The sequence below is a fragment of the Rattus norvegicus genome, chromosome 1, assembly GCF_021556685.1.
Source record: "Rattus norvegicus strain SHRSP/BbbUtx chromosome 1, alternate assembly SHRSP_T2T, whole genome shotgun sequence".
Classification (NCBI taxonomy): Eukaryota; Metazoa; Chordata; class Mammalia; order Rodentia; family Muridae; genus Rattus; species Rattus norvegicus.
This window is the reverse complement of record NC_141534.1, coordinates 7947506-7970000: the sequence shown is the minus strand read 5'-3', so window position 1 is coordinate 7970000 and position 22495 is coordinate 7947506. Positions and strand designations below refer to the sequence as shown.

Below are 22495 nucleotides of genomic sequence, written 5' to 3'. Positions count from 1 at the left end.
AAATAAATACTTGCTTAAGAGAAAATATTCATGAAACATTACTTATTGCTTATGTAACACAGTATGCAAATTGGTAAATCTTCAAAGGAAAACAAAAGTAAATTTGTCTCTTGATATGTTTTCTCATTAAACATTGGTTATGATAACGTATATGGTATTTGTCTTGCAAAGGTTAGGAATGTTTCAAACCAAAAATTTATGCTTTAAGGTTTTTTAGTTTATCTCAATTCTCTCTCTCTCTCTCTCTCTCTCTCTCTCTCTCTCTCTCTCTCTGTGTGTGTGTGTGTGTGTCTCTCTCTCTGTCTCTCTTTCTCTCTCTCCACATATATATATATATATATATATACACACACACATATACATATATACATATATGTATATGTATGCTTAGGTTTTTTTTAAAGCTGCACATGCATTTTAAATCACTATATAAATACTTAAATTTGACGATGTTGGTTTACTAGGCTCATCTTGTAGGCAAATGTTGTATATTAAGCGTTGAACAATGGTAGGTTTAATGGAACATCCTCCAACTAGAATTTTTAATTTTATATATTACTTCATGAAGACGTGGGTAAATAATTTTGAGCCCTGTTTTATTTCTCACTTACTTATCATGATATTTAAGAATGCTGAATTTTGAAACTCCCAAATTGAATTTAAATGTTAACACTGTCTTTCACTAGACCTGAGGATTTTTGAAACTTAATTTCTTGATTTCTGCACACCTATTTCCTCAGATTGCCTCAAGAATTAAATGTGATAGTCTATCCATTTAGACAAAGCACCCAGCTCACACCTTGGCAAATGTGCTCTCAGCATATATTAATGCCTTTCCTTTAATTTCCTATGGGAAGTATACGGGGAAAAACAAGTTGTGTAATTTAATTAAATTTAAGCAAATTTTAAGGTCAAGGCCAAGAATACTTCTCAATTATGGAAACTCTTATTCTCTCTGAAACCATAGAGAAAGATGAAGTCAAACTCCATGTTTTTTGATTAAATTAATTTCATTGGTATTTTGTCTTAATATTCTCTCTCTCTCTCTCTCTCTCTCTCGCTCGCTCGCTCGCTCGCTCTCTCATCACTCTGACAAATCTGGGAATCTGAATCAAAAGATCAAGGGCCAGGCTTTATTTACTTTTACATTCTTGTGACATCGAATTTGTCGTTTTCTGTCCCCTACCTCGAAGACTTACCCATCTTCAGTTCCTAACTGAGCCTGTAGGTGTTTGTCTCTTAGTGATGTATAGTCCTCTGTGGTGGGTAAGGATGGATTTTTTTTTTTTTTAATGTTTAACATATGGATAGCATTAATGTTAAAATAAATAGCCTCTTATCACACTCATTAGATATTAAGTATTATAGATTTCTAAACCCCGTAGAATAACTAAAGCCAAATTAAAGAGGCATTTGTAAATAATTGAGACTCTATGGTTCCAATGAGCGGTTTATCTGCTAATGCTGATGGAGCCCTAACTTTTCACCTGGCAACCTCTCGCATGGAAATCTAGTTCATGTTTCTTCAGTCATGAAGCATTGCAGCAGCACCATGAACTTCCCGGTGCTCAAACACATGGTCTTTCCGTGTTTACCAACTGACAGTTCTGGAAGCTTGGTTACTCAAATCCAATAATTATTAAATAAATGGAGGCAAGTGAGCACATTTAATAATTCTTATCCCTTGCTGCTTGTGGTTTTTGGCTTGATTGTTTTACTTGGACTTTATTCATGCTTATTAAAAAAAAAAAAAAGCCTGCTCCATGAGACAGGTAATAAAACCTGACCTATTAGCCTGGTGCCAACATTAAATGAGGCTGGCTCTCATGAGAAGTTTAGCATTCCTGATTCTTCATTTCCATGTATGTTTATGAACATCTATGGACACAGTTAGAAGGCTGAGTGCTTGCCTTCCATCAAGACAAGAACAACTGGTAAGGAGGAAATTTGGTGTCTGAACTGCACCATTTTGGAAAGACTTTGAGCAGCTTTTTGAGGGGGAGGTAGAGATGGGACCTCATATCATAGGACTCCTTTTCTTTCTTTCTTTCTTTCTTTCTTTCTTTCTTTCTTTCTTTCTTTCTTTCTTTCTTTCTCTTTCTCTCTCTCTCTCTCTCTCTCTCTCTCTCTCTCTCTCTCTCCCCCTCCCTCCCTCCGTCCCTCCCTCCCTCCCTTCCTTCCTTCCTTCCCTCCCTCCTTCCTTCCTTTCTCTTTTTCTTTTTTTTAAGATTTACTTTATATATGCAAGCACACGGTCACTGACTTCAGACACACCAGAAGAGAGCATCAGATCCCATTACAGACGGTTGTGAGCCACCATGTGGTTGCTGGGAATTGAACTCAGGACCTCTGGAAGAGCAGCCAGTGCTCTTAACCACTGAGCCATCTCTCCAATACTTGGGCAACTATTTTTAACTCTATGTATTTAGATTTTTCTCTATCAAACTGAACGTTGGTGTGTGGATATTGCTGCATTATCAAAGTAAAATGTGGATTTGAAATCCTTGGCAAAGCCTGGAATGTTACGCATTTGGAAGATATCAATGTGCCAAGAAATTAAGACAAAAAAAATAGTGCCATATATCTATGTGAAGGTCTAGAGATAGTATAAAATTTCATTTTAATTTACCTGGTACCTTGCTTAGCATAATTCCCCTGGTTCTAAATTCATGTGGGCTACTCTACTTAAATACATTTTTAAATAATCGATTTGCTAAAACAGTAATATATCTTTACGAGTAATTAGTAAACAGAATTGTGACAAGTAAGTACTTCCATTAAAAGGCATAATATCTCAATCATGGCGAACATCTCAAACACACTACAAACATGGATAGCTGTTTTTTAAGTATTGCGGATGAAAATAAGTGTCTGATAATTCTTCTTAGATGATCTGCTTGGCTCATAAAATTCCTTCGCCTATTTATATGTTAAATTTTCTATCTAAAAACTTATTATAATTAAATTTGCTCGAGTGCCATCTGTTCATAATAGCTGAGCCTATGCATATGTTGCAAAGCGAAGAATACTATTAGTGATCCAGAAATCCCTTCTCGAGGATCGTTGTTTTGAATCTGAATGCACAATGTATCGAGAGCACCTTTGCGCATGGCACTGAGTTCTGTGTTGTAATGTTTATGAACAACAACCTGACTTCATGAAAGTGCTTTCACCAACAGGGCCTGACAGAATCCTCTCTAGAAGTTGAGTCTAAGTTCTTTTCCTCACTTTACAGGAAGCTTTAAAGCGGTTCTGCTTGGCCTCGGGCTTTTCTTAATTGCAGGAATCCAGCTTAGAGCCAGAATGGGTCCCTCAAGATTTGATACGAAATGTGTTCATTTGTTTTACATTAAGGTGTAAGGCTTGCTGCTTCCAATAACTTCCCTTTGTTTCCTCAGCTTCAGTCCAGCTGCCGTGGCAGAGATCCATTTCGCATAATAAAGTGCCCTATTACATCAAGTAAGTTGACTTCAATTCTCCTCTAGGTACCAGGAAAATAAAATTTTACCAAATATTTTAAGAGTTCTATTACTCTCCTACCTAACTTGATTTGTCGTTGGTCATTGTGTTTGTTTGTTTGTTTGTTTGTTCTGAGACACTCACTATGTAGTCCTGGCTGGCCTGGAACTTATTATGAAACAGGTTAGCCTTGAATTCAGGGAGATCCCCCCCAACCCCCAATCACAGCGCTGGGAGTAAAGATACGCACCACCAAACACTGTACTTTTAATAACAGAATTCATTCCGATAACAAGAGGAAGCTATGCGTGTTTAATAATGGGAAGAAATTAGTATCAAGGTCAGCACATTGTCCTTCCTTAGGTCTTTCTGGCAATGGGGAAAGAGCACTGAGTTCCTATTTTATCACCGTCTTCATCCTCCTCTTCCTCCTCATCATAAGGCTTGTTCAGCCTAGTTTCTCTTTCCTATTTCTTCTTATTTGACAAGTTCCGACTCTTGTCTAGTTTACACACCATCTTAGGATGCTGGTTCTTCACTTACTCTATATTTGGTCACAGAAAAGAATGATGGAGCACTCTTCCCTTGTCCCTGGAAGAGGAAGTTAGTGACACAGCTGATTTACAATGCAATCCAGCACTGATCATTGTCATCGACCCTATTATGTATTAGGAGGACGAGGTCATAATTCTGATAGTGCACACAGAGTATCCAAAGACAGCTGCGGCTCATGTTAGCAGTGTGACCTTGGGCAAATTGAATAAAAAAAGATCTCTATGCCAAGTTTTCTTTGTATCAAGTCTGAAACAAAGTGTGGTCTCTTGAAAAACCTTGTGCCAATGCTAATCGGCCTGTCTGATCTTTGTTTAGGAAAAGCTTGTGGAAATAATATTTGTAGAATAATACCTTTTAATATGTCCTTCCTTCTATCCTGAAGTCCATTCCCATTTTTAAAACAAACTTGTCATCATCTATAGAAATATATTAAGCAGGACGTGTTGCATTATCTTGTGAGATTTAACTCTTTGGTTTATAGACAGCACCTGGTATATTGTGTTGTACTGAATTCTAGAATCTGGCATCAAAGCAATTGATGGGGTGTGTAATTTCCAGACATGAGTGGAAAGGAGTCTAAGACTGGATGAGATGTCTTTCTTGAAATCAGTCGTGGCCACCTAATTAAGAGTTTAAAATTTCTTAGCTGTTTACATTTTCATTTCAACCAATAATGACTATAGCAATAGTATTCAAGAACTTTAGTCTGCTTGGGTATATATTGATCCAAACCAAGTAATAATAGTTATAAATCTGGGACAGAACGAGCCCTCCCCTTAAAGAAGTCCAATCCCAAACCCTGGGACTTTGACTCAGTTCTTCTTATACATAATAGTGTCAACAACAGCATCTATCAACAGTCTCCAGGTTGTAGATTATCATAGGCAGATTATCCTGATAGCATCAGTGAACTCACGAGAGCCTTTTAAAAGGAAGAGAGCAGCTGAGGAGAAGCCAGACTGAGAGAGGGAGGTACAGATGCAACTTTGAAAATGGAGGGAGAACAACGTCATCCTGGGAATAGGAGACACTATGAAGAAGCGGGGAATGAAGGGGAATGTGATCCTTGTAGACCTCCCAGAAACTCATCCCTGCTAGACTCAGTGCTAGTCTTTGGAAGCATTTTGTGTGGTAGCATTGAAAACGAGTATGTATACAGCCCCAAGTTTAGAATTCCATAAAGATTGATTAGAACTAACTAGTTTGTTGTGTTGACCTGGATTCCTCTATAATCAGATTTTTAAAAATGTAAACTTGATCTAAAAATAATCAGTATTTGTTCTCACTAGATAAAGAAAATTGAAAGTCTCTTACTCAGTGAAGCTCACACACTGATTTTTGGGGGGTTTTGTTTGGTTTGTTGCGGGGTGTCGGGGCAGACATCTAAAGCTCATCTTTAATATATATATATATTTCCATTAGATGAAGAATTTTCATTTGTCCACATTAGTCATAGATGACCAAGGATTAAGCAGTTAGACCTCCTCTAACCCCTAGAGTTTATGTTGGGGTACAATGGAAGAGTGTTCATACTCAAACAGTCAATTCTCATGGTGAGAAAACATGGGAGAAAAGTTGGTCTGACATCTTATTGCTTGGTCGTAGCCAGCACTGGAAAAATAATATATATAAAACAGCAGTGACAATTCTTTAACGACGACGTTTAAAGGTTAAGCTTCCTATAATGTTTTCTATATCTTAGTAGATATCGGATTTCCTTTTCTTGTTTTAGTAGTTATTACTTGGCAGTTTCATACATGCATAGAATGCATTCTGGCGTTATTTATCTACTCATTCTCTCCTCTTTCCTATCCTCTTCCGCCTCCATCAATCCCCGCCTACCTCACTATCCTATCCTCTTCCGCCTCCATCAATCCCCGCCTACCTCACTATCCTATCCTCTTCCACCTCCGTCAATCCCCTCCTACCACGAGGTTCTCGTCTTGCTTTCTTGTCTTTTGGGTTTGTTTTTGCTTGTACTTTGTGACTCATGGGTCTGTAGTTACCCACCGGGAAATGGGCCATTTTCTTAAGTCCATTACAGATTTAGCATTTAATTTAGAGCAAATTCTCTGCGTTCTATAAAATTCATTAATCTGGCAGTTTTTCATTATTTACTCAGTTATGTAACTTTCCAGTCCATTTCCACATAGATAAAGGAACATTAAGCTTGGGAGGTAGAGTTAGAGAGCCAGATTTTCACTTAGAATTGTTATGAAAATAAAATTCAATCCTTGGATAAGTTCATAAGCAAGTAAATGATGAATGAAAGGACTTTTAATGTGTACTTCCCTTTGCGTGCCTGTACAAGTAAGTAGAAAAATATGTTTAAAACCTACTTGGCATTATTGTTAAGCCATTAGAATTTCCCGAGGCAAACCGAGTGAATTAATTTAGCCAACCGAAAATTGTATTCAAGTAGAAATTTAAGTTTGCATTTTCATGCATGTAATGCTAGAGTACAGTAAGAGATTTTGAAAGGAAAGGTCAAATTTATTTTTAGGTTGCATCTTAACTGTATAGGTTAATTTAAAATATAGGAGGCATAACAAGATGGATCTTCATTAGCATCTTGAAGTGCACGGTAGTGAGTGGCATGCCTGTGAAGAGAGTCAGGATGTGGATCTGAACTGTGAGGACTTGCCCATGTGGCGTGATTCTTGGTTAATGCCTGCGTTAGTCAGGTTCCTGGTGCACTAACAAATGCCGGAGAGGGAATGAGTAAGGTCATAAGGAACCATAGGTTTAATAAACATGCCGAGCTGTAGAGCCTGGTCCCAATGGCTACAGCTACAAACACTCCCTCTCCTAAGGCTCAGGGAACATGGCAGAAGAGGTGGTGGATTGTAAGAGCCAGGGAATCAGGGGGTTTGCTGTGAGACTGTGTCTTCTAGTAACATTGGGAGATAGACCCATAAGTCCTCATCGACATGCCCGCCCAAACATGAGCTGAACAAGGATGACGTCACGTCAATGGACATGCTAAGTGGAATGGGTGGGATAACCCACAGGGCCTCAGCCCTGTACAAACAACTGTAGGCGACTGCAGAAGCCTTGGAGTCTTGGAGGTGGCCTTCCCCAGTGCAGAGGATGCCAATTGGTTGTCTAGGGCCAGACAGTCAGCTCTGCAAACATACACAAAAGGAACATTATTTAGCAGCTTATTTTGGAGAGAGAGAGAGAGAGAGAGAGAGAGAGAGAGAGAGAGAGAGAGAGAATGCAATATCAAATAGTGAATTTGAAGGAGAATGGGGAGGAGTATATGGAAGGGTTTGGAGTGAGAAAAGTGAAGGGAGAAATGTAATTATAATCTCATAAATAAAAAAGAAAATAGATACATGTCTTAGTTAGGGTTTCTATTGCTTGTGAAGAAACACCATGACTGCAGCAACTCGTATAAGGAAAATGTTTAGTTGGGACTCAGTTCAGAGGTCACTCCATTATTGCCATGGTGGGGAGCATGAAGTCATGGAGGCAGACATGGTGTTAGAGAGTTAGCCGAGAGCTCTACCTGGACTGGCAGGCAGCAGGAAGAGCTAGTGAGCCACTGGGCCTTGTTTGTGCTTTTGGAAACTCAGAGCCTACCCATAGTTCCTCCAATGCTTCCTCCAAAAAGGCCACACCTAATAGTGTCATTCCATATCATCTTAAAGGGGCCATTTTTATTCAAATCACCAGAATACATAAATTAAAACAAACAAACAAAAACCAAAGAAAGAAAGAAAAGAAAAACAAGTTTTTTCTGACTTACAATCTGGATGCTCCCAGGCATGGTTGTTTGTCCTTGTTGCTTTTTAGCCCGTTCCCAAGAAGCATATCATAGGAGAAGTCTGTGGAAGAGCAAAACCTCTCAACTGCCCAACTAGGAAGCCAAAGACAGAAAGAGGAAGGAACTTCAGAGTCCTGCTTTGGAGTTCCCCTGGGCACTGCCCCTTTAAGTCTCCACAATTTCCCGGTAGTGCTACTTTAGGGAGCAAGTCTGGGGAAGCTAAAGAGTTAAGAGCCAGACTATAGCAGTGACTTCCATTGACATGCATCTTTAAGCTGTATTTGCTGCCTAGAAGGGAGACTTTCCAAAATAAATCTGCATTTTTTTTTCCAATCCCTTGCTGTCCCAGCAGCCCCATAGCCTGTGTAATCCTGTTCACAGAGTGAGGATTCAAGATACATTGGTGGGTGCTGGGACAGTGGAGTTTCTTCTTATAGGCCACACCTGAAGAAACCAAATATTGAGACCATGATGACAGCAAACATGGTCTGTTAGGGTTTGAGACAGTGTTACTCAGATGAGTGACGTCACTCGGGACTAACAGCATTTGTTTCGCTACATAGTTTTGACACCTCTAAAAAGTTGATTGGTCAGTAGATTCCTAGATTCAACTCTTATAAACCATATTAAAACAATTGTTGTAATAATCCCAGCCCTTATGTTTTACCTTAATCAGGTTTATTATCTATTTTTCTTCCTTATCATTTCTTATCTTCTAACCTATTACATAACATCCTCAGGAAACTCTTATCCCCAGAGTTAGGGCCTTTCCACTGGGAACTTTGCGGCTTGTTGACAGTTTTGATAAGAGCAGTTTGGATGGAGGAGAAGAGCTAGGAGCCAAAGGCAAATTGATTGAGTAGATAGTGTGACAGCAGGAAGTGTAACTATTGCTTAATAGATGGTGAGCTTTGTTTGTAGAGAAGCGGGAAAAGGGTGAACACTAGAAGAAGATGTATCGTTACGGTTATGGTTGTGTGTGCATGTGTGCGAGTATGCTCGGGCGCGCGAGCGTGTGTGCGTGTGTGCGTGTGTGTGTGTGTGTGTGTGTGTGTGTGTATTTGGCAGTAGAATTGTTTTTTTGAGATCAGTTTTATTGTGAGAAGTGCTGATAATATAACACATTTTTTTTCCTCTTTTAATCATTGGTGGGGAATTGGCCACTGCTGGTATCAGTGATTTTCAATTAAGGGAGTTAAGGAAGGCAGGTAGAGGAAGGAATGCTGTGGATTTGGGAGTAGGGAGATAGAATCTAGAGGTTTCTAATTTTTCAGTCAAATGTGAGATGAAGGCAAGATAATATTGGGGAAGGAAGCTTCCTTTTGGATAAGCAGGGAGAAGGACGAAGGCAGGGGTCTGTGATCTTGGAGTTTAGGGACACTGGTTCACTTCTCAGTAGGCAGGCATTCGGATCAGATATTTAAAGTAGAAACCGTCTGGATGTAGACTGATTTTCCTCCGTATTCAACCACAGCTGCTTCCATTCAGAAAAGGCAAAGCGATTGAGCAGCTCCAGGCCCGGGATTTGCCAGGGGTGAGAGGGAAGGCAGAGTGATAAAAGTTGTTTGTAGTGATTATAATGATGGACTCTGGGCTCAAATCTGGACGGATTCATCAAGAAATATTTTTAAAAAAACCTTAATTCTGCAAATCCACTTCCATATCAAGAGTTCAGGCTTAAACCAGACCATCTGTGTTCAGATCTCTGTTCTGTCCCTAGCCTGAGGCCCTCAGCAAGTTATCTAAGTGCCTTCTTTCCACTGTCACCTCCCAGATCTGAAAACTGTGATCATAGTCCCTTAGTCACAAGTAGCATCATAATGTGGACTGAGCTTTTCACATACAGAAAAGTCCAGTTTGCTCACTGGAATATTGTCCTATTAATATTTCTTGGTTCCCAATATCTACTCCTTAACCTATTTCACTAAAACATATAGAATATGTAAGCCATGCCTTAATGTAGTATTATCCCATTACTTAATATTATGTATCCCAACCCAGCCTTTTATCTTTTTCTTTGCCCAGCAAGGAAGAAATCTTTCTGCCCCTGTGATTATCCTGACAGTGGCAACATATGTAGTTGCTTCTCTTCTCCTTGTGCTTGTGGTGAATCAGATGCCTTTAGTGTTTGCGCTAGTGTATCTTTGTATTTACGATCAGAGGGAAACAGTAAATAGCAAATGCTGGGAAATGCTGTTCAGTGTGAAACTGGATACAGAATAGCAGGTAGGTGTATGTAGCTCTTTGGCAGCCTTTGGTTAAATGAAATACCATCTGATCTGTTTTTCCTGGTGGGAGGGGTTGTGATGCATCTCTACTAAGCTCAAAGAGGCTTTAAACTTCTCTTCCCACAGCAGTAGTTTGCCCAGAAATCCGTATATTTCTTATTTGTCTATCAAAGAAGACAACAAAGAAAGATTATGAGGTCGATTGGTTCATGGCCTCTTTGCAGTGTAAGGGGTACAGCATTTTTAATTTCGTTTGTTCATATACTTTCTTACATGATTTGCATTTTACTTTCTATGGCATGTGAAAGTAAATGTGAGTGTCACAGGTTACCCAGTGGACTTTTCCTCATCAAAGGCTTCAACAGTTTTGCTGCTGTTTCTCCTATGGAAGGAAACCCGAGATAGCTGGCTACCTGGAGAGAGCTCACTACTCTTGCTATTCTTTGCTTCATGAGATTTCTGAACCTAAACGTTCATTTAGATATTTAAATCTTCATTTGATTCTGGGACATCTTCCTGGACCATGTGCAACTTTGAAGTAGGGTTTTGGGTATCCTGCCTTCTAGTATGGCAGGATAGTTTCTCTGGAGTGCTGTGGTTAGCTCCTCTTCCTACCAGCCTTGAGGTTGCTTAGAAGATAGGAAGATATGCCACTATTAGTTTGAGGGGAAACATTATTTTGCTTCTGTTTCACTTGCCTGCTCTGGGCGAGCTGGAAGTGTTATGGTAAGAGTTTCCTGCTCTAAGGAGTCTGCAGCTGTTCAAATACTTAGCTTTTGCATTTCATATGGATTTTGTTCTGACCCCCTTTCTCCACTTAAAAAGGAAAGAAAGAAAGAGAGGGAGGAAGAAAGGAAGGAAGGAAGAAAGAAAGAAAGAAAATGCTGCTCCCTCTAAATTGTTGTTGTGTAAACCACAGCTTTACTTTTGTAACCAGAGGCTGTGTTTACTTTGAGCCTTTGCAGTTCTGCCTAATGAATCAACCTGTATTGAATTCACAAAGGAGACTCCCCCGCTCCTCCCTCCATCTGTTTGCCAAATGTGTGTGATCCTTTGGCTCCCAGGATGCAGTGCCATCAGCATAGAACCATTGGTAGCTAGCGTGCTTTAGAATTCTCAGCTGTTTGCCTAACTAGCCAGCAGTATTTTGTACTTGTGGCCACATAGGATCATCCAAGGGGAAGGTTCACATCTGTAGTTGTAGAGAACTCGTATGTAATATTTAAGCATGAAGTCTGACTCTGCATTACTGGGAGCTCTAGTTTAGCCTATGAGCCTTGGTTTGTCTTGGTATCTTTGGATGAGATGGGCATCTTCGGACAATAGTGCTGTGACCAGGACTGAAACTGCTTTGGGAAAAAAAGAGAGAGAAAAAAATATCAACTGAGTCTTGGATGTCTAAGATTAGGTACCCATGATAGCAGGATGGAATGGTACTACGTTTTCACTACACTATTCTTGAACTCTTACTGGTGGCCGAGAGATGTGTTTCTGCCAAGCTCATGGCCATATATGAACAGCCATTCTTGTAGGCCAGACATCTACTTGCCTGTGATCTTTATGGCAGTATGGGTAGTTGAGGATAGAATAGTTTTGTTACTGTTCAAGTCAAGTGGAAATGCTTGTCCCTTTCTACTGGAGTGAAGCAGAAGAGGAGAGGAGGCAGATGGCTTTTCAGTGGGTACTAAAACATATTCCCTTCACAGAACGATTCTATTTGAGACTCTTAGGTTAGGACATCTCACCAACTCAATTCAAACATAAACTTTACTTACTTATTGAAACCCATTTCGAATTTTCAGGGCATTCTATTACCCAAGTATACATAACAATGACTCTGTTCCTTGCCCAGATTGCAAGCTACTTTTTTGGTGCATCATGTAAGTTGTAAAAGCATGGATTACTCTTAAATTTATTTTTATGAATATTTTATTACCATTTCTCATGTTCTGTGCTATTTCATATAGCTTACTAAACAGTTTCTTAAGAATTAAGGGTCATCTCTGAAGTCTTTTGAGAACTATTAGATGTTATTACTCTGTTATGGCCTAGATAAGGGACTGTAAACTATTTTTAAATATAAGGCTACTAACCCATCAAAGTTAAGCACATTTTTAACTCATAAAACACACATTGACATACGCATGCGTGCACATACACACACACAGACACTCACAGACACACACACACTCACACACAGACACACACACACAGACACACACAGAGACATACACACACACCTACCATTGTGCCCTACCATTATTTGTTTTACTATTATTTATTTACATTATTATTTATCTATTCCTGTAAAATTTCCAACTAACTAATTTCAAATAAAGAATAGGGATCATACATAAAATTATTCACTTCCGAAAATAATAGCACTGGTTATTGAATAAAGCTAGGAAGGATGGAGCTAGAGTTTCAAAATCACAAGAGAAAGGCACTTCGCTAAGGAGAAGCTGGGCACTTAGCTAGGGAGAGGAGAGCTAGCACGTATGAACTAGGAGGAAGAGAACCAGGGTTAACAAACAGAGGAGGCTCAGTGGATGGCCAGGTGAGCACATGTTATTCAGACTTAGAGTCTTCATTTCTCTGGTTTTAGAATTTTGATTAGGGCTTTTAAAGTGTGGTAACTCTTCAGAATGCAGCAACTCATTACGGCCCTTCTGCTGTCAAAGCGTTTGCTCAGAATGAAAAGCCACCATCTGCCTTACAAGATAGAGATTATTACAGATTTCATAGTCCACACTGAATTGGCCACATCCTACTCAGGGCCTGAGCATCCCTGGCAGTCATCCCTTATGTCTGTGTTTTAGGTTGTAGTTGCAATTGGTGTTCTGATACAGAAAGCAGAATTGTATCTTTCTTTTCCTAATGCGGCTACACAAACGAAATTGGTTATTTGGAGTGTTTTTTGTATGTATATGTGTCTGTGTGGCATGCATGTTTATGCATGTTCCCATGCATGTGGGAAAAGATGTGTGTGTGTGTGTGTGTGTATGTGTGTGTCTGTGTTTGTATGTACATATATGGAGGTCACAGGCTTTTTATTCATCTACACCTTATATATAGAGGCAGAGAACCTCACTTGAACCTAGAGCTCACCAAAGTCTAACTTGCCCATTTGCTCCAGACATCCCCTGCCTCTCTCCCCTGTACTGGGGTTATAGATGAGTTTCCAAACCCACGCAGGATTCATAGGGTACAGGAGTCTGAATTTTCATACCTCTTTACCCCCAAAGCTGTCTATTATTCATACCTTGAATATTGAGAACAATTGAGCACCAGATTTCCAAGTGATCCATAATGGAGATATTTTTTTGCATACTTTTGAAGTCTATTTGGGATTGTAGAAGACTGTAGCTTATGTTGTATTTTGTAATATATTGTTTATACTTACATTTTTGTTTTCTCCCCAGCCATCAAACACAGACAACCTGTTGGGATCATCCTAAAATGACTGAACTCTTTCAATCCCTTGGTGAGTGCCGCTGTATTTATGAACGGGCCTTGGTGAGTGTTGCTGTTTAGGTCTGATAGCCAAGAACTGTATCTTCGTAAAAAGATACTCAGCTGCTCACCTTTTCCTCCTCTGTGGATAGAAGAATCATGCTGTGTCATAAGAAGACAGTGCCACGACATACTGCAAGAGTCCTGAAGTCTAAAGGCAGTTGAACTCCTAAGATGAGCACACAAAACAAGACTGCGATTTGGAAGCGTATCAGCCAAAATTACTTTATTTGCCAGCAGAGACCTGTTGTAGGTCTTACCTCCGTCATATTGGCTCATCTTATAGTTCAGCTTTTCACATTAAAGAAAAGGAAAACATAGTAACAATACAGTCGCCTTAAATTTCCTGTTTTAAACCATTTTGTTTTCTATATGGGAAATTTTTCTCAAATTAGCTTACTTAATTTTCAAGTCATAAACTAAACTAATTTTGACAAGGAAAACAAAGGGTTCTGCGTTTATCAGTAGGCAGTGACTTTTAGCTGATTGGTGAGATGGCCTCCATCGGGTTGACTGTGGTCACTGAAGTTTAGTCCTTGAGAAACTGAGGTGATGCTGAGGAAAGAAATAGCATTCTGTGCTCTGCTCCTTCCTGTTTTAAGACCAGGCACACACACTAGTTTTTCTCCTTAAACACTGGGCTCCTTCAGGTACTCTCCCTTGGTAGTTGAGTCTGCAGACGAAGAGCAAGAGGAAAATCACTGCTTTGCTTCATATAGAGATTGAGATGGGGACTGGGGGACAGTGATCTTTGAGTTTTCTTCCAACTCTGTTAGTCTCTGCTAATCTATCTTTAGGGAAGAGAGAAAGAAATTACAATATTCACCGGTTCCAAGATAGGAATGCTGATTATTTTCATAGATCTGGTTGTTTTAACCACCTCTGTGAACAGAATGAAGAAGCAAATTGATCAGGGTAGACAGAGCATAGAAGAACAGCCCCATGAGTACTGGGATGAGCTGGCAGATGATAGAAAACGAATCGCCCTAGGAAGCAAATGACTCTGAAGGAAAAACCCTGTTAGCTGAGCAGTCTGGTAGTCCCCAGTTGTAATGGTACCTCCTTTTCCTCCATAGGGCAGAAGGTCATCCCCCTCCCGCCCCCCGTCCCTGTGCTCATGACTCCCACTCGTCATGGCTGACACTCCCGCAACACAAGACGACAGGCTGTGTAGAAAAGCAGTGCAAAATTAGTGGATCAAAGCTAGCTCTGTGTTATGAATGAGAAATGAAAAGTAGGAAAATGTTCTACTTGTGTATGGTATAGGTTTGATGAAGACAGGTAGTCTGATTAGACGAAGAGAGATGTTCTACTGGTAAATAGAATGAGGGAGAAGCCAGCGTGGGTGCCCAGGTTCTGCCCAACTTCTATGCATATCATTCTTTCCCTCCAAGGGGAGGACATGATATGTGACTTGTAGCTTCAAATGAGGAAAAAGTCAAAGTGACCTCTGTTTTATGACTTGTTTGGGGAAAGTGACGTCCAAGCTCCGTGATTTGTTCGGGGAGAGAGATTCTGAGTTTTCTGTATAAGACTGTTTTACAGTGTCTCCCAATATGGTATGAACAATCATTTGATTATATTTATAGATTGATGTGAAATTGAAGATTTTTTTCTACTGTGAACACATACATTTTTCTATGATCCAAAATAAGCAAATATGTTCATTCTTGGCATTCCAGATAAGTTAAATAATGAGCAGGCGTTTAACGCGTTCTCTCTCTCTCCTTTCAGGTGATCTGAATAATGTACGTTTCTCTGCCTACCGCACAGCCATCAAAATCCGAAGGCTGCAGAAAGCACTATGCTGTGAGTTATCGCACTAACCGAAGCACCTTGTTTTGGGGTGGGTGGGTGACTTTGTCGTTATTGGTGTTAAGACAAAGACAAATGAAGAGGCTGGTGCATTTGCAGAGTCAATCTGACTTTCAGTGCCCCTCATGCAAGGAGGTAGCCACATTTCTACCCATGCTTCATGATTGGAGCCATCAGTGTGCACTGGCAATACAGATGAGCATTGCCACTTACAATCAGAGTACAAAATAAATCAAAACACAGGAAAACACTTTGGAGAATTATACTGCCACCCAGTTTTAAGAGATGAAGCCACCGAATCTAGTATGTTGTTGCCTAGTAAGTCCTTATTGTCCATTTCAAACTGTAGGGTCCCGAGCTGTTTGACTCAGTACAATCATGAGAGAGAGAACTGTGAAGCAGTCACATTGCCGATTTGTCTGGGAACTGAAACCACGGAAATGATAGAAAATTCTGTTGTCCTTTAAATATGACAGAACTTATTTCGTGTCATTAATGAAATCTTCCCTGTGGAGGGCACGTTCATGAGATATTCTATCGTCGTTATTTTAACCAAAGGTTATTTTTATGCCAAGAGTATCAAAAAGTAAGCAAATGTGTATTCCTGTAAATAGAGTATTGATTTAGGCTTTCTGGATCCTATCTCTGCTTGGATTATTGACCCGATCCAAACAACATTTAAGCCTTGCTAGATACTATTATGCAAAGTAATATTTGCGAGTACTTTAAAGATTAGAAGATCTGGGAAATTCCATATATGCTTGTTTTCTACTCTTTATTAAGAGCTGCTGTCTGTCTGGGTAGCTCAGTAAAGCTTTGAAAACCACCCTCAGAAAAATGGTATGTTAGGGTAAAAAAAAAAAAACTGTGCTTTAAAAAAAAAATTGGTTGGCTTATGAGGCATCTCATATGGAAGAAGTACTTGTTGTACCCGACTTCTGTTCCTGGATCTAACGGTAGAAAGAGAGGACCAACCCCTGTACGTTGTTCTCTGACTCCAGTGTACTCACACTTGTCACCACATTCTCTCTGTCTCTCTCTCTCATACACACACACACACACACACACACACACACACACACACACACACACTAAATACTAAAGAAAATAGAATTTCAAGAGCTGCATATAAGCATATAAGTTACGGATACATTTTAAGTTAGTTGGGTGAGCAGAGTTGAATAAAGGGAGATGTGCAATCACTGAGGGAAGGTAAGAGCCATGCTACATAAGAAAGGCTTAAGTTCCTTTTGGATGAGAAGTCTAACAGGCCAAGAAACAGCAACATAGAAGCCATAGAAAGGAAGGATGAGGTGACCACAAGTCTTATGTTAGCCCCACAGGCTAAAAGGTAGTCAGCAAGTTGTATGTAATTACAGCACATGTTCCACAATGATCTGTTCAAAACATGGGAGCCCTCCCACTCTGGTTAGAGATCTGTGTACTGGATGGGAACGGGATAGGAAGCAGACTGTGAACGGAAGACATGATGTCTATCTCCTCAGTGTGTTTGTAGTGATAATAGTTTTGAACCCAACATCCAGCTAGACAGTCTATTTTGGGCCTATTGGGTTATAAATGAGGGCAGATAACCCAGGCATGGACTTTCCACTGGCCAAAGACTGTTTTGTGTCACAGTGAACATGCTAACACTGTTATGCACCTGGGTAGAGAACCCTGTTTATGAACTTATGGTGTGGTTTGGTGCTTTCTCTTACTCCCGAAGGAAGATTCCTCTCTCTGGATCATGTTCAAACCCAAGAGGAGCAGAAGAGAGACTTCTCCAGTCTCTGAGCTAAAAGATATTTTATAATGTACAGTGAACAATGTCCCCAGTTTGTGTAAGCTTAAATATCTTAAGGGATCTCCTGACAGCCACTAGCTTGTACCTTCCCACTGCCTCCGGACACCACAGGGCTTCAGTCTGGGGCCTCTATACTACTTGTCACATTTACCTGTTTGACCAGGTCAACTCTTTCCTCTCTCAAATTCTGTTTACTTGAAATGCCTTGGCTCATCTTCTGTAAGGCTGCCTTCTTTTATTCCTTCCTGATGCTTCCTAAGTTTTACCTCTTCTTCAAGTTACACGCTGAGCCCACCTGTTTCTAATTTCTCCAGCATTCTTAACGATGGCCTGAAACTGCTGTTTTTCACTTGCTTGCCTGGAATAATAGTTGTGTGTCGGGAGGTTGTCCTGTCTCTACTACACGCAGTGGCTTTGAGGTCATGGTCACCTCTCATTCTGTGCTTGTCTGCACTCAGCATAGTGACCTCTTGCCAGCATAGAGAGAGAGCACATTTGTCTTTATTCTGCCAGTCCTCATTTGTTTGGTTCCAAGAACACTCAGGCGATAGAGGAAGGCAAGAGACTCATTCCAGCTTGCGGAGGGCTCAATTTCAGGGAGAACAACGCTGGTGGACGGAATGTTCTTGCTTTCAGGAGATTGCCCTCCCCTTAGAATGCAGGGCCCTTTGCCTGACCTGTATCTGTTCTCTATCTCCATACTTCCTCTATTTTGCTCCCAACAGTTCAAGTCAATGACTGGCCTAGCAGATTATATCCAGTTTCTCCTGCCTAAAAGCTCTGGGTCCAGCTCTCCACATTTGCAGACTTCCCATTTCTAGTGTGTGCTGTCCCTTGGTTCTCAGGCTGCCAGCTGTGGTTTAATAACATGGCTCCTCTTCCCTCATTCCTGGTGTGTGTGTGTGTGTGTGTGTGTGTGTGTGTGTGTGTGTGTGTAAACCTCTCTCTCTCTCTCTCTCTCTATATATATATATATATATCATATATCATATATATATAGATAGAGATAGATAGATGAGAGATAGAGAGATAGAGATAGATAGATAGATAGATAGATAATTTGTATATTGACTAAAAGACTTTTTGTAGCAAGACATGGCAGAGAAGTAAAAGGAAACACTGGCCAAGAGGCAGGCAGTTCCTTTAGTGTATGCCAGTGTCCTTGCATAACAGATATAAAAGCCACCTTGGATTTAGGCATGTGGACACTAATCTGAGATAAGGACATGTGGGTTAGACGCAGCCAATCAAATGCTTGGATACAGGTCAGGGAGTATCATCCAGTGTATCGTGGTGACTGAGCTAACTCAGTATCCACAGAGTTCCTTAAAGTCCATTTAAATTACTTCAGGGTTCATTTAAAAAAACTTTTTCTTGAAATTTCTGATTTGGAGGTATTATTAACTATCACTAGCATTACTTATCAAGACAGTATCTTACTATATAGCTCAGATGACCTGGAACTCACTATGTAGCCCAGACTGGCCTAGACCTTGCATTCCTCCTGTTGTTACCTATGTAGTTCTAGAAAAAAGAAATGTGGGCTGGAGAGACAGCTCAGTGGTTAAGAGCACTGACTGCTCTTCCAGAGGTCCTGAGTTCAAATCCCAGCAACTACATGGTGGCTCACAGCCATCTGTAATGAGATCCGATGCCCTCTTCTCGTGTGTCTGAACACAGCTACAGGGTACTCATATAATAAATAAATCCAAAAATATGTTTAAAAAAGAAAGAAATGTTTGACAACTTGAAACCATTTCTAATTTCTTTAGTATTTTGATCTCCATATATTGGCTTTAAAGTTTAGATAATTTTTCTATGTACAGCCATTTTCTGCTTTGAGACAGTCGAAAGATGTTGTCAGGTAGAGGGGATGTTTGCTAAATAGTATTTCAGCATGAAGAGAAGAGGGGATAGGATGGGTAGCTGGTTCTTGCCAAAGATGGCTGAGCCCACTGCAAGGGAAGATTCACAGGATTGCCTGAGGGGTGACTGGTTTGCCTAGGGATTGGTGGTCGGTGAATTGTAAAGGATGAAGGATAGAAGGTCCTAGGACAGCTTAAGAGTCATAGACCAGATTTCAGGAGAAAGTAAGGTTTTGATTTGGAATGCGGCAAGGTAGAAGTTTCTGAAAGCGAATGGTCATAACTCTTGAGCAGGGGACAGAGCAATGGGAACAGACTGATGTTCACTGGGAGACAAGAGGCAGGAGAGGGAATCTGGAACCGTCTAAAGAGATGTTGTGTGGTGAAACGTAGGAGTCATCATCTTGCAGATTAAAACTCCAAGCCTGAAAGCTGGAGTGCAGAAGTGTTTCCCAGTGGCTGAGGAAGAGGACGTGGCTGGGTGCTAAGAAGGCTGGAGCACACAGCCAAGACCTGGAGAGAGGCCCGAAGCCCCAGGTCAGGTACTCAACAGTGTGACAGTTCCTACCCCCCCAGGACAGGGCATGATGGTGTCTCTCTTTTTGACTCCCCGTGCTTCATATGTGAGAATTTAGAAAAGTCTGTAACTTGCTTGGAAAACGAATTGCCTGTTTGTTCCATTTACCGCATGGCTGAGCTGTCATTTCTCTCCCTCTGAAGAGACAAAATCATAATTTCCTGTGATTTAAATGTAGTCTGTTGCTTTAAAAGGTTCCGAAATGTGACACGCTTCAGGAAGATGCCTGCTTGGCTTAGGCACTAAGTCCAAGTGTCAGAGTAAATCACTGGAAATTGAAGACACGATCATTTGTGGGATGTGGCAAATTACTGTCTGGGTCCCAGAGTGGATAACAAGGGAGGCTTTTCTGAACTGAGTGAAGGGTGGACTGATCCTGGAATGATGTTTTTGCAATTTGTTCTAATGTCCCTGTGTGTTTTGCGGCTGGCATTAATTAGTGTTGGAATTCAGAAATCTTAACATTTTAGCAGTAATCGAATATATTTCTTTGTGTCTGTGAAGAACTCTGCTTCTCCATCTACTGTCCTTTATTAAGCAGGCCCCTTTGTCAGATGCTGTAGAAAGTGGGTTTTCCTACTGCTATCCTGAGGTTTAGAATCGAAAATAATTTATAGTACCAAGAAATAGGTCAAAAGATAATGAAAAATCTAGATGATTCTCAGGTCACTTATTCCTGCTTTGTTTGGCACTATTTCCAGCTCACGGAATGCTTATGCAAATTATTTTTGCTAGCAGCATATTTAGCAGTGATATTGTTGACATCTAAAAGAAAAGGACTGGCCTCTTACTCAGAATTATTACGGCTGCTGTGCTCAAGTCTTTTTATGAAGTCTTCCCTTTTGAGTTATGGTAGAAGTTGTATTTGTCTGTGTAATTTTAACATACTTCTTTTCTACTGTAGTCAAATTGGAAAAAAATGTCGTTCAAACAGTCGGCACGGACACATTTCACAAATGTACTTAAAATTTAAAATTAGCGGTCAGTCAGTAGCTACAAGTACACAGATACAAAAGAAGTTGTCACTACGTTTCGGTTAACTGTTGAACAATGTCATATTGAAGGCCGGCGATCGTTTATTTCTTAGGGAAGGAAGAAGTGGTTGCTTACATGTTAGAAGTTCCACTTAGATGTTTTTCAGTGCTAAACGGACTGGAACGTGGAGACGAAGCATGCCTTTTTACGTAACGGCCATTTCCATGAGAAAACTCTAAACTAGTGCCTGTCTGCTATTTCCCATGTCTGTACGTCAGACTCGGGTCATTTCCACATTCAGTAAGTGGATAGTAGTTTGATGGTCTGCTTGGTTCTGTTTGCAGCTTGCTAAGGACTAACCGAAAGTTAATTTTAAAGAACAACCTCTTTTAGGGGCTGGGGGCTTTGTGTGCAGTTAGTTAGCTGCCTCAGTAAGACCATGGGCCACCATGTGTCACTCTTCACACCGGTTGCCAGCTGTTTTCTCTAGTGGACTCCTGGAGTAACTTGAATTTCTGCCTTTTCTACAGCAGTATCTCTTCCCGGAAGCTACTGCTATTGAATATCTCCCCCTTCCTTGCTTTCCTGGATCTCTTGTATCTCATCTATCTTATCTTTCAAGGACTATTTCAAAATTTACCTTCTAGAGAGTCTTTTCAAGCTGTGCTTTGACCTTATCCAAACATCTAAAATCTGAATACCACAGTAGCCGAAGCTTATGTTTGCTGACACGGTCGCGGAATTGCGTGCCTGACCTTGGGTGATGAATCTACAGTAAAAATGCAGTCACATTAAAAATACTTTATGAGGGGCTAGAGAGATGACTCAGGAAAATGCTGCTCTTTTGAAAGAACTGGGTTCGGTTCCCAGCACCCACATAAGGTGACTCACTGATCACTCCGGCTCCAGACCTTCAAGGACATCTGCAGTCACACGGCAATACAGAGATACAGAGACACAGAAATAAACATCCTTCTTTCAAAATACTTTTGGTTTCAATACATAATGCGTATATGAAACATAGATGATGCTCGTGTTAGATTTGAGTGCCATCCACAGCAGCTGCATAAAATAGCGGAGTCTATGCACACATTACAAAACCACCGCGAAGGTAGAAGGTGAAGAAAGTAAAAATACAAAGTGCGTCCCCTATTGCATGTCCAACCGTGAGTTCGTAGCCTGTGTCAGCTCTCGCAGAACGCTGTCCACTCTTCTCTCAGGTGTTTTCCTTCTTCCTGTTGGAAGGATAACCAGTGCTTCTTAAGAAAGAGCTCCTTGCACACCCTACACGCTCAAGCGCTGGCCTTACCCTCCATCTGGCCTTTACACATGAAGAATAAAGACAGAAACAAACAAATACATGAAGGCCAGTGATCCGTGAACCAGTAGGAGTCCATCTTAGCTACAAGTCGTCTGAAAGGCAACTTGGGAAGTAGGCCTGATTTCGGCCAATTCTGGTTGTTCAGCATAATTCTGATTTGACTCTTTTCAGGTGTTAGAGAGCTGTTACTTTTCTATGAAATATGGTTCTTTTATTTGTTTGCTTCTTAAAAATAAAAACTAGTTCCAGCCACCTTTTAATGTCATTATATACATTTTTTAAATACTGTTAAGGAAAGGTTAGCTTGACAGTGGTATGCAGAATAACTGGTTGATAGGCCATAATTAGATAATTATGGGTTATAATTAGAGCTAAGGTTGGTGTCTGATGTTGTGACTATAGATAACACAACTTGCTTTACATTTCAAAGAGCTAGAATAAAGGATTTTTGAATGTTTCCCCCACACACATGGTAAATGTTTGAGGAGATGATAGGTTACCCAGATTTAAACATCACATAGTGTAGATATCGGTTGAAACCAGAGTCCCTCATCAATACGCACAATTTGGTGGTTCTATGAGTATCACTTAAAAATAACTTTAGAGAGTGTAAA

The 22495-nt window shown here is 40.4% G+C and overlaps 1 protein-coding gene across 13 annotated transcripts in view; it reads left to right on the top strand.

Moving 5' to 3' along the window:
* Nucleotides 1–22495, top strand: part of Utrn (utrophin) — a 502827-nt gene that overhangs the window by 416499 nt on the left and 63833 nt on the right. For all 13 annotated transcript variants that reach the window (XM_087636075.1, XM_087636021.1, XM_087636135.1 and 10 more), the window contains 3 exon segments: nucleotides 3399–3459; nucleotides 13434–13495; nucleotides 15259–15333. In XM_087636075.1, coding sequence (XP_087492201.1) covers nucleotides 3399–3459; nucleotides 13434–13495; nucleotides 15259–15333 — 198 coding nt within the window.